The sequence below is a fragment of the Heterocephalus glaber genome, unplaced genomic scaffold, assembly GCF_053883595.1.
Source record: "Heterocephalus glaber isolate CG9 unplaced genomic scaffold, H.glaber_assembly_v1.0 deba00001577, whole genome shotgun sequence".
Lineage (NCBI taxonomy): Eukaryota > Metazoa > Chordata > Mammalia > Rodentia > Bathyergidae > Heterocephalus > Heterocephalus glaber.
In genome coordinates this window covers 7247214-7259871 of record NW_028258358.1, presented here as the reverse complement: position 1 = coordinate 7259871, position 12658 = coordinate 7247214, and the positions used below count along the sequence as shown (strand labels likewise).

The 12658-nt window shown below is 32.0% G+C and overlaps 1 protein-coding gene across 4 annotated transcripts in view; it reads left to right on the top strand.

The window, feature by feature from the left end:
* Dach1 (dachshund family transcription factor 1) overlaps positions 1-12658 on the top strand; it is a 388734-nt gene that overhangs the window by 257387 nt on the left and 118689 nt on the right. For 2 of the 4 annotated variants that reach the window (XM_087192876.1, XM_087192877.1), the window contains exons 4-5: positions 4103-4258; positions 4716-4888. In XM_087192876.1, coding sequence (XP_087049002.1) covers positions 4103-4258; positions 4716-4888 — 329 coding nt within the window. The remainder of the gene's footprint in view (positions 1-4102; positions 4259-4715; positions 4889-12658) is intronic. The other 2 variants (XM_087192879.1, XM_087192878.1) reach the window with 1 other exon arrangement.

Below are 12658 nucleotides of genomic sequence, written 5' to 3'. Positions count from 1 at the left end.
ACCGAAGGAAAAAAAAGGCAAAGAAGAAAAATGTACCCCTAACATATAATACACTTATATGAGTTAAAATAAATTTAAAAATTAAAAACATTTCTTCTGTTCACATTGAATATAAAGCAATTTGACAACATCAAACTAAAACTCTACAGATTTCAACAAAATATATGAAAGCAGCTCAGTTATGCTCAGGTCATTAGCCAACAAAACAAAGTAAAAGCTATCTTTTATAATTTGTGAAAGGCCTGTCTCTTATGTAAAATATTATCGTTACTGATGACATTTTATGTCTCACTTTTATTAATTGAAACTAATCCACTAAAAGATAATTTATTTATTTTCACCTACCTCTGTATTAACAACTGGATATCTGTAGCACCTGTGACTAGTATTTGCTTTTACTTAGTAGTCATGTTTTTATTGTTAGGATGGGGTTGACATCCTTCTAAGTGGTCTCCAATGGTATGGAGTAAGTGTCTGCTCTTGCCATCGTTTTCATTGTAAGAGAATCTTGACAATGTCAGGTTCCTGTCACAATCTATCAGTGTCACTCACTAAATAGTGGTGTGACCGTTAGTCCCTTTGAGATTTGCCTTCTTTATCAGGGTCAGCCTGTGGGAAAATCACAACTAGTGACATGTCACCTATGTACAAAGTATTATAATATTAAGTAAACTTTTACTATCTTAACACATGATGACTTAAAAGGAATTTTTTGCAGGTCATTCTAATTTTGTATGTGATTATTTTACATTCAATCTACAATTCATTAAAAAGATAGTGTGTCTGTATCTTTCAGAATCTATGCCTCATTGTGTTTAGATAGGAATGAGAAGAATGAATTAAATAGTAGATGTAATTATTTTGGCTAGGATTAGAATTGCTGCCATTCACATACATAAAATTCATTTTTTTTTCATTTTATATTGAGGTGAAGCTAACAACATTCTTCTCTGAAACATTTTTTATTTCCTTTACTACCAGAAATTATTGCACACATTTAAGTAATCATCTTTCGTCTTATGATAATTAGTATCTCCACATTCAATCATTCCTTTTTGGATTTTATTTTTATTTATTTTTTATAGCAAAACATTTATTGGTGCTAATTCTTTTATTCATAGAAATTTTTCTTTGAACTTTTGTCTCAATCATTTAAAGTTGCAGTTAATTTGTGAAGTAACATTTCAAATGTTGAACATTCATATTTTCCATTTATTTTAGTTTATTTTTAAGAACTAATTACTAAAGTGTGATTTATAGTGTGGTCATCTTTCTTGTAGGTTGTATCAAATATGATTATGTAACAGAACAGTAAATAGAATCTCTCCTTTGTTCCCTGACAAGAGCAAAAGTGCCAGATACTCCTTATTTTAAAGAAAGTCAAAAGCAGTTGGTCCTTATTAACAGCAGCTGAGGCAGTATTTTTATCTTAAAATATCACTCCATAATCCAGGAACATGAACATCTGAGAGTCTTCCTCTTTTCATCAGAGGGGGCTCCCACAGGGAGAGGAGATTTGCTGAAATCATTTTAGTGATGAGATAGAGTTCAATGAGTAGGTAATTTTTTTGAGTGTAATTCCTTATTGTTGAAGGTAAAGAAGATAGAGTTCTAAGAGATTTACTCAAGGATTGCAGGTGCCTCTGCATATTTCATCCCTGGATTTCTACTTTGGTGTGAACTACTGATCTTTTATCTGTACATATTTGGGAAGTGGCCCACAGAATTGGGGAGAAGTAGCAGAGTGGAGAAAGAACATATCCTTAGATCAAGAGAATCTACATACAATAGTCCAAAAGAAGGAAAAGTATAGAGAAGTAGTAGGAGCTTAGAGAGCTTAGTAGAGCTTAAACTAGAGATTTCCACTGTCAAGGACTTGTGCACTTAGGAGGTTATATTATACTAATGGCATGGGGAAGCAGCGATGAATGTTAACTATACTGGATTTGTAGTATTCAAAATACAACAGCATGAAGGGACAGAAAAGGAAAATGTGACAAAAATATTTGAAAAAATATATGAAGACATATATATACATATATATATTCATTATATATATAGATATACATTTACATTTCTATATATCTCCAAGTGCTTGAAATTACACATTTAACAATGTTGTATGGGGATGTCTGTTTCTCAATGGCTTATTTTCATTTCTTGTATATTCATGCTAATAGAGGAGAAGGATATTATAAATAATGCAAAATTCACTTACAGTTGACTTGGTTATATATTGTATATTTTTCATCAGACTTAGTTTCTTAATTGTTTGCTCTATTTATTACCCAAATGAGTTCACTCATGAGTATTTAAAAAATGATGATTGGTGGAGATGTCTAGGAGCTTTTTATGCAGTGAGCAATCCAATCTAGTATTAGAAACTTGCTGTGGAAATTCACATGTGGATGATTGATATTTACCTATACAAAAAGGACAGACATCTTGTAAAGCAAAAGAGAAATTAAATAAATAGTATTTTATCTGTCATCTGTTTTCAGAGTTATTTAATTAGAGTTTCACACCATGTTTCATATCTTAAATTTATATATCAAATTCCACACATTTTATGGATGAAATATGTGACAAATGTTTGCACATACTTTAATAAAGGCATTGCAAAGTGATGTCTAAAATCATTTACCATAATATTCTTTAGACATATACATCTGAAAAATGTACATATGTATAGTTTTTGCATATATGGCTGGTAATATTGTCCAAAAAATTATGAGTAGAAAAATTAGGTTTATAAATTGGTGAATTATTATCACAGTATAGGAGCAGATTAGAGAAATTTCTTTTATGTGAGTCATTTCTGTATGAAGCCATAAACTTTTTTTAAGCCAAAAGCTGTCATGGTTTCTTATAAAATAATAAAGATAATAAAGATATCCACTTTAATTGATTTTTTTCATTGTTTAATAAAATTGCTTTGTTTGATTGCTGAAGGATTTGAATTGAGTTTTCATTACCCACTTTTGAACAATTTACTCTAAGATCCAGACAGTATTGGGCTAATGAGTTTGAATTTATATTGAACCTTAAATGTCTTCATGAAGTAAATGGAAAGAAATCATGGCAGTACCTAAGTATTCTTCATTAAAAACTATGTCACAGAGATACAATGAGGCTTTTAGTGGAGCTAAAGCATTAAATTGGAGTTTTACCAATTTTGCTGTTTCCATGCATATTCTGTAAAAATGTGGTTTCTTCTTTCTCTTCCTCCTCCTCCTCTTTTGCTCTTCCTCCTCCACTTTCTTCTTTTTCTCTTCTACTTAGAATAAAAGAAACTATAAGTTAACAGATATATTATAGAATTTTTAAATCGGATGGTTTTTATATTCAACAGATTCAGTTACAGAATAAATTAATGTTGATTTAATTTGAAGACATGTTTAAATTGAAATGGTCTATAAACATTTTCCAAGGGGTGTCATACCAAAGTGTTTCAGGATCTAGCTAAATCCAAGACATTGCCACCAATATTAAAAAATACAAGCCCACAAAGGTATAGTTTTGACTTTGTCAGTGATATGTGATAATAATACATTAGTTTCTTTTTATTTGAAAATGAATGTTTATTTACACACATTAAATATTTTGCTATGACATTATCTTTCATAAAGTGATCTTTTGTGTTCTCTGTACAGTATCTGACAAAATTGGGCATTTAAAGATTCCATTTTTAGCATTTGTGGTCGAATTAAGTTAAACACTTTAAGTGGTAACTGGCATACCATTGACTACCAGGATAACTTTGCATTTTATAACCATCAGTGTACTTCAGTTCCAAGAACTCATTATGTAATTATATAACAGAGCCCATTTAACATTAAGCTTGGGAGTCAAACAGGATTGGACTCCGCAAGTACGTTAAATGTTACAGAAATATTCTTTTTCAAAGACTTGTGATCTTATCTGAGAAATAAACAAAAAGAAAATGCAGTTTAGGGGAAATTTACTTCCTTCAGGTCATTTCCTTAGAAATCTGTTTGTCAATATCCAAATGTGATATATATTTTTTAAACCTCATTTCAAGTTAGTCATGGGAAGATTTGGGATAATACTGTATCCGAGTAATTTATATTCATTCCCACAGGCAGCAGTGATGGTTCTTGGGATAAGGAAACACTGCACTCTTCCCCATCTCAGGGATCTCAGGCTACTGTTTCCCACCCCCGCATGCCTGGAGCGCATAGCCTTCCAGTTAGTCATCCTCTCAACCATCTTCGGCACAGCCACCTGCTGCCAAATGGTACGATGGCATTTTTTTAGCACTAAAAATGGCAGTTTTCAAAACTTACTTTTTTATTGTCAGACAGTAAAATAGAACCTGATAAATGGATGTACTACATTGAGACAACTAATCATGATAAGTTAAATAAAGCTCTCGTATTTTAAACAAGAATTTAGACTAATCTGAGAAATGATATAGCAAAGAATTGATCTTGTGGTTTAAAAACATGCAGAGTGGGGGTATGATAAACCATGGCACCAAGCTGGTTAGCTATAGGTTTAATTTCCCTAACTGGTGAATGGGGGTTATTGCATACAAAGAAGAATAATATTTTCTTTGACTGTCATTATTAAAATATTTTTATCACTTAAAATTTAATGATTTATGTCCATAATAATTTTAATCAGTGAAATATACCGTATTTTGTGGTTTCACTTGGAACACAGTAATGATGCTCTTTGTGTATTTTTTATAGGACTGGAACTTCCTTTTATGATGATGCCCCACCCTCTAATTCCTGTCAGCCTACCTCCAGCATCTGTCACCATGGCAATGAGCCAGATGAACCACCTCAGCACCATTGCAAATATGGCAGCGGCAGCACAAGTTCAGACTCCTCCATCCAGAGTTGAGACCTCTGTTATTAAGGTAATTGTTTCTCACAATGTGATTTTGAAATGTTCACCTTAACCTCTTTTTCTTATTCTATAACTAAACTTTAATTCTAAAATGTAAGAGATGGTAAATAGATTATGAGAAAAATCACCTGCAGTATGTAGCCCCAGGGGTATAATATTTAGGAAGGCAGGGGTTATTTAAAGTTCTCTCAAGAGAAACAACATAGAACCTTAAACGATATAACTAAATTTGCCTGTGTTATTACATGTAATGTTGTGTGCATATATGGTGTATATGTATGTTTCTGTATGTGTGGTGTTATAAGCATTTAGGTGTGAAAAATCAGATAATCATAATGGTTAAATTCAGCTGTTCATGAGTTGTGTCACCTTGGGCATATACCTGAAGCCTTTCTGATTGTATACAGCAATGAAAAATGGATACTACAGGGCCTGGGATTTGGCTCAGTGGTTCCACCGCCTGCCTCTCAAGCGCAAGGTCCTGAGTTTGATCTCTGGTACCAAAAAAAAAAAGGATACTACAATGTGGATATAAAACCTATGTAAGTAATAAGATTGAGTTTTTGTAAATTTAGAAATATATTGTAAATGGAAAGTAATATTATTGTTACACAAATGTCATATATGACTATATATATATATATATATATATATATATGGATTTCCCTCCTTTCCCTCTGCCTGTCTTTTTCTCTCATATGTATACATTTAATTTTGTATGTTTTATCTACTACACACACTTATATATAATGTTCATTTCATTTTATGTTTATAAAATGTTCATTAAATTTAAATGTTTTTAACTGCTATTGTCAGATTCAGTGAGTAATAAGAACTAACAAAAAAGATCATTAAGAATAAGTTACCAGATTTTAAGCTGAGTAAAAGTACCTCATGTGGCATAATCATTATCTGCTTTTTCTGAATATAATACACTTGAACTCAGGTTAGCAAATGGAGCTTGTCTTGCATAACAGTCCTAGGCATTACTCACATAGAATGCAAATTAATATGTATATAGGAATTTTTCTTATAATAATGGACTGTAAAAAAGATGTTGTATCAATCTTTTATATCATTTTATGAAGTACAATTTCCAGAGGGAAAAAATAATAAAACACAATACAGTAGATCAAAATCTACTACTACAAGACCTCCACCTGAGAGAATGCCAGGGAGTGAGTGTCACATTGTTATCAGCCAAACAACTGATCAGGAAAAGTTTTAAAACTCATTTTTATTCTGAATGACTTTAAGAGAATTCCATTGTTACCAGATGATTTGTTAATCAAGGTATCACTGAATTATTCAATTTATGATAATTTTTAGTAATTGTTATTCCTGAGAATTCAACATTCTTATCTACTTCACTCATTGAAGCTAACTAAAAAAGATTTCATTTGAGGTAAAAAAAACTCTTAAGTGTTCCTGTCACTGGAGTTAATAACTACTTTAATAAAATATTAACAAGTACTAAGTATTAATCATAAGATGTGATTATTCACATTTTAAAAATTGTTAATAAATATGATAATCATCTCATAATCTTATATAATTTACACTTTCACAACTTTGTTGTAATCTCTAATTTAGATAAGCTTTACATTAATAAATAAAGCAAAAATATGACAGAAAATAGGTTTTCATAGTTTAAAATCTTAATGGGTGTCTTAGTTATGACCTCTACATAATTTGGACGTGAAGTGATAACTTACATGCTTCTGGAATCAAAGCCCCCAAGTACACCAGGAGACTTGCTTTATTTTATTTTTCAATATACATATTTTTAAATATTTGTGTTAAAACTAACATTAATTAAAATACTTAAATAGTGAAGCTCTTTTAAATAAATCCTTGGCTGGCTATGTTTAGGTAAGTAAATGAAAACTTGATTTTCCTCTAGAAGAGTTTTTAGAAAACCATCCAGAATGGGGTATTGAAAAGTCAGCAATATATTTGTAGTTTTTTAGATTAAGTTTAGGAATGGAGAAGAAGTAAAAGAGAAAAGGAACTTACAAAAGGAAATAAGAAAGTAAAGAGGCTTTGTGTCTTAAAATGTGTACCAACTCCTAAGAAGTAATAGCGGTATCTCACTTCCTTGTCTCATTATCTAAATAAGGTCTTTATTGCTTGCTACTCAAGGCCAATATTTAGGAGACCAGAGCTGGTAGGGAAGAATCAAGTTCACTGAAGAGTAGGCCCTGACGAAGTTCTTGGAGATGCTGTCATCCTGAGACATTCAATCTGGGGAACTCAAGGGTCCAAAGGGCTTTGATGAGGGAATAGAAGAGCAGAAAGGGAAGATTTGTGTTGAGTGAGGTGTTTGAAGATACCCAGGCAGGGTATCTTCATTTTTATTCTCTGTAACATCATAACAGGCTTCAGCCTCCTTGGGGCTAGTGCCTGTGGTTTTTTTTTTTAATGGATTTATTACTTTTCTGAAAATTAAACTTCACAGCAACTTACATGTTTGTGTTAGTTGATGGACAGAACTAAAGACCATAGAGGAACATTTTAAAGTTCACTGGATATTCTGGTCCACTAAATCTAAAGAATGATTATTTCGCAGTTAGCATTTTAACCATTTAGCTGGGGCTTCTCTTTAGAACGCTGAGCAAAAGGGAGGCTCCCAGAAGTAAAACTTCCAAAAGGATTAAGGAGGAGAAAAAACTCTTCAAAGTGCAAAGACCAGGAAGGAAACCAAAGTAATTTTGCTAGGAACAACTCCACAAAGGAACATCCCTTTACATTTTCTTAGGACAAAAACTGTCAGAAATTTGGCCACAGATGAATTGAAGAAGTTGTAGATTTTGAATGTGGTGTAGTGTTAACGATAATAGTCATTGCTAAATAAAAATTAATTGATCTAATTGAGAAAGATTACAGAAAGTAAAGGCTGATAGTTTCTATGACCTATATCAAAGTAAATTCCAGTTGGCTATTGTGGAAGTATTTAAAAGCCCATTTGTGTCTCAGTCCTTTCTTGTGAAGCAGGCTATCCATAAAGCTTGAAATTTAACACAGATAGTAAAGATTATAGAAAGGAAACTCAGTTCAGCAAATACATGAGACAATTTAAAAAGTTTTAGGTGTTTAAAAACATCCAAAACACTTGAGAAAATTCAGGGGATTGACATCAGAAAGTGAAGTTGAGGAAAATGTTCTCTATGATCTTCTAAATATTTAGGAGAACAAGTTAATAAATCAACCCACCTAAATTGTTTATATTAGTGGACTTCACAGCACAAGCAGAGTTTAGTAAACTTACATGGTACACAAGAATTAAACACAGTTTTGGAAAAGTTTTTATTTTCCCCAAAGAAAATGGTTAACTCCTATGTCACATTGATCAGTTTTGGTCCCATATGGCCAGTTAGAATAGTGCCTGCCTGAGAAATGTCTAAATCTGAAGGCCAATTAAAAGCAAAATGATAAATATCAAAGAGGATTTGCCCCCCTTTTGGAAAAAATAGCTTCTGGAGAGAAAATTGAAATATGAGCTATCTTCCATGTGCTATTATATACCTTTACCTTTTCTAAGAGTAAAACTCAACCTAAATAAGAAAGGCAATAAGAGAGGCAACCACTTTCTGAGCCTTCTGTCCCTCTTCAACAGAAGCTATCTTTCTCTCAATAAATTCCTCCTACCCTTAAAAAAAAGGCAATAAGTATACGTAAGGCAGAAGAGAAGCAAAAACATAACTCTCAGAGTTACATATTCTAAAATTATTGTTTTTCTTACCTGTTTCTATGCAAAAAAACCAAAAACCCTCCAGTATTTTTTATGAACATATTCACAACAGCACTTGAAATTGAACAGGGTTTTGGCTTAAAAGCTACTTCCTTTGAGTGAAACCTAGTCTACCACCATTGTTTATATGGCACATGAATTACAAATGGTTTCATATTTTTAAGAAATTGAAAAAAAATGAGAAGAATAGTATTTCCTGACACATGAAATCATATGACATTCAAATGTTAGAGCCTATGAATAGGATGCTTTTTTAAATCATAGCCACCCTTTTAAATTTACGTGTTTTATGGCTACTTGCAATTACCAAGACAGAGTTGAGCCAATATTTTCATCTATCCTTCTATAATTCAGTTTATTGATCAGTGCATTAGACCTCTGATCAATTCAAATCCATGTGATTCTTTGACTGTGAGTAACTGAGGCAGCTCAAACCAACTCTCAAACACTATAGTCTCAGATGGAAAAGAAATGAAACATTGAGATTTTAGTGTTAAAAATTTAAATGCACTAAGGAAAAATAATTAGATAGATGAAGACCATATTATTATGACATCGTTATTGTACTGATATAGGAGAAATATAACTCCCAACATACTAAATGTCAGATGTCCAGAGTTTGTTTCCCCTGAAATTGAAGAATGAATTCCAAAAAACAAAGGAGGTTAAGAGTAAGGAAGGTTTATTGGGGAATAGGAATAACTCCTGAGAGTCAGGAGGAGTTACCACCAAAGCTCTTTGTGGGAGGTAATTTATACAGCAAAGTTACAATGTGGGTACACTGTGGGTCAAACTGTAATCAATCAATAAGTTTAAAGTATAGCTGCTTAGCTAATATTGATCCGGTAGAGAAGCAGGGCATGTAGCAGTGGTATTTGGCCTACATCCTTAACCTTGGCTTATCTATGACCCCTAAAACAGGAACATTATGGGGAAGGGATAGGTCCAGGTATTCTAGTCACCCATCCAGGTGCCTGATGCATATCTGAATTTAATGGAGTGGGTGGTACCAATTACAGAGTAATCTCAAATTTCCATTCACCCCTTAGAGAAGTATGCAAGTCTGGCAATTATGACTTTAATCTCAAGGCTTTGCCTTCTTCAGATGTGGCTCCAGCCACAGTTGTGATGTGTTCTCATCTTGTGCACTGACTTCCTTGAGCGCCTGTCCCTGTTTGACTGCCTATTAGTTTCTACCTGAATTAGCTGCCTGTAATAGTACCTCTGTGACATGTTATTTGTTTAAAATGCTAGTCTCCATGAGATATTTGCAAAGTATTGAGTTTAGACATTTTATGGTTGATTGTGTTAAATTGCTGGAAATATTTCCTCAAAATAATTTTGAGGAAAAAATGGACATACACACTTTAGGCAATAATAATTTTAATTTAAATCTCTACTAGCTAAATATCTGGGGACATATCACATTATTATAGACTATGTTAGTCTATTATATGTCAGTGAGGCCCAATTTTTTTTTTTTTTTTTTTGGTACTGGAGATGGAATGAAGGACTTTGCACTTGGGAGGCAGGCATGGTGCCACTGAGCTAAATCCCTGGCCAGTAAATATTTTTACTGTCTAACATTCATTCATACTATATGAAACAACAGAGACTTGCGATGTTATGTGCTATGTAATTTATATAATCTAGCCTCTGTCTTAGTGGCTAATTCATTCTCCCCTTCTATTTTTATATATCTAAGGCTTTGTAGGATGCCTATGATATTTTCAGCAAATATAAGAATAAGGAATATATTCATCAATCAAATTAAAACTTATAGCTCAATAACTCCTACCCTAACTTTTAAATATTTTCTTTGAGAAAAAATGTCTACCAATTCTTCTATGTTCTAGTCAGTTGAAGGTTTAAGTCTTTTCTAATAATGTAATTTTTTTCTGTTCTCCAGACCAATATTATAATTTCTTCTGACCATTCTTCATCAAGCTTCCTGGTTGACTTTTTATTTTAATAAGAATACCCTCTTCTTCCTATGATGGTTCTTTAGAAGTGAACTGACCAAGTGACACTAGCATAAACCTCAATTTAGATTCTAATCCTTAAATATAGCCTTAATTCTTCATTGTAGTCAGAATTCATAAGTTGATTTTGGTGGTTGAATGTGACTCAGCTTATTTGACATAAAATTCAATTAAGACAGTTTTTCTTCATCATTTTCATGTGTTAGGAATTTGTGTTCATTCACATTTTTTAAGGATTTCAGTCCCTTGATTTAGTATCTATAGATACTTGTAAGTTTTAACATTCCATATTGACTATGCCATTTTGGTATCATATCCAAATTTTAAAAGAACATTTTCCTCTTTTACCTTAAATCATCAAGTAAAATAAGCAGTATAAATCAAGTGATGAATTTATCTTGTCATTAGATAATTCTTTAATGGGTTGAAATATTCTATTGATTCTCTTTGGATACCACTCATCAAGTAACCCCAAATCTCTTTGAATGAATCAATATTTTTCTCACTTCTTATTTAATGCATTCACAATGATATCATAAAGTTTTTATGGAAAATATTCCTGTTGAAATAGAATTAAAATTGAAATCAAGATTTCTTTGGTTAATATATTATCTTTTCTTTTTTTCTTTTTTTTTTTTTTTTTTTTTTTTTTTTGGTACTGGGGATTGAACTCGGGACCTTACCCTTGCGAGGCAGGCCCCAGAACCACTGAGCTAAATCCCCAGCCCTGGTTAATATATTATCTCTCCCATCTCCTAAAGATGCGACCATAGGCAAGTTACTTAATCATTTCCTTTTCTGTATGATGGGAGTAGTAACAACACTACTTATAATAACTAAATTACTACATATAAAATCCTTCAAATTCTTTGTACCCCAACATTGAGGTTAGCTTATGATTAGTTTTGTGATTTCTGTTTTCATCTATTCTAGAACTTTGCAGGAATCTGTCAATTTTATAATATATATACAGGGAGACATTTCTCTCTCTTATTCTTTTTCTTGGTCAGATGTCCCTTCCTTCCTTCCTTTCCTTTCTTAAGAGACAGAGTCTTGCTATGTAGTGCAAGTTGGCCTTGAACTCAGTGTAGTCCAGGGTATCTTCAAACTCACAGAGATTCTCTTGCCTCAGCCTCCTAAGTGATGAGATTACAATTATGAGCCGCTACACCCAGCAAACCAGATTTTTAAAAGCATTTTTTATAGTTCACTTTTTCCACAAAGATAATGTAGAGTAGTATTTGAGAAATTTTGCAACACTGAATTTATTCTACATGGTTGAATAAACATCTTTCCTTCCTTCCATGCCACATTATTGAGTTTTTTGAAAGAGAATATGACTCAAGTTTGTTGATTTTCTTTGCTAAGGTAATGTGTGTGCGTGTGTGTGTGTGTGTGTGTGTGTGTGTGTGTGTGTGTGTGATGGAGACAGAGACTCAGATAGACACTTTATGACATTCTTAGAGAATTAAATACAATAAAAATTTTGAAATAGAATATATAATTTCACATTTTCTTATACTTTCTTTTAAAGCAGTTTCTTAAAATATTTTATTACTTGGAATGAAGTTTAAAGTGTAAATAAAATATAAAGAAGTAGAATTAGACTGCCCAAATTCTCAAAGTAGATTAAAATCTTAGGGTAATATGACATCATATCTCTCATTTTTTTTTTTAGGTACAGTATAGTTTATTCTTTGGATAAACAGAAAAATTCTAGGTGTACACATCTCTTTTGAATATAAATTTCAGAAAAATATTTTAATAATTTTTACTTGTATTAAAATGATTACATGTTTTGTTTATATTTATTTGGGTATTAACATTAATTATAAAAAGAGAATGCAACAAGAAAAATAGAATATTACAACCAAACCACCACTAAGTATATATTGACATAATAAAACATATCACATATGTTTAAATTCATGAGTTTATAGTAATGCTAAAAAATAACTCATTCTTCATTTTTGGAGAGTTCAAAGTAGTTGATTCTTAGGAATACCAGTACAAGTTTAAATAAAAGATAAATAAATGGAGAACAAAC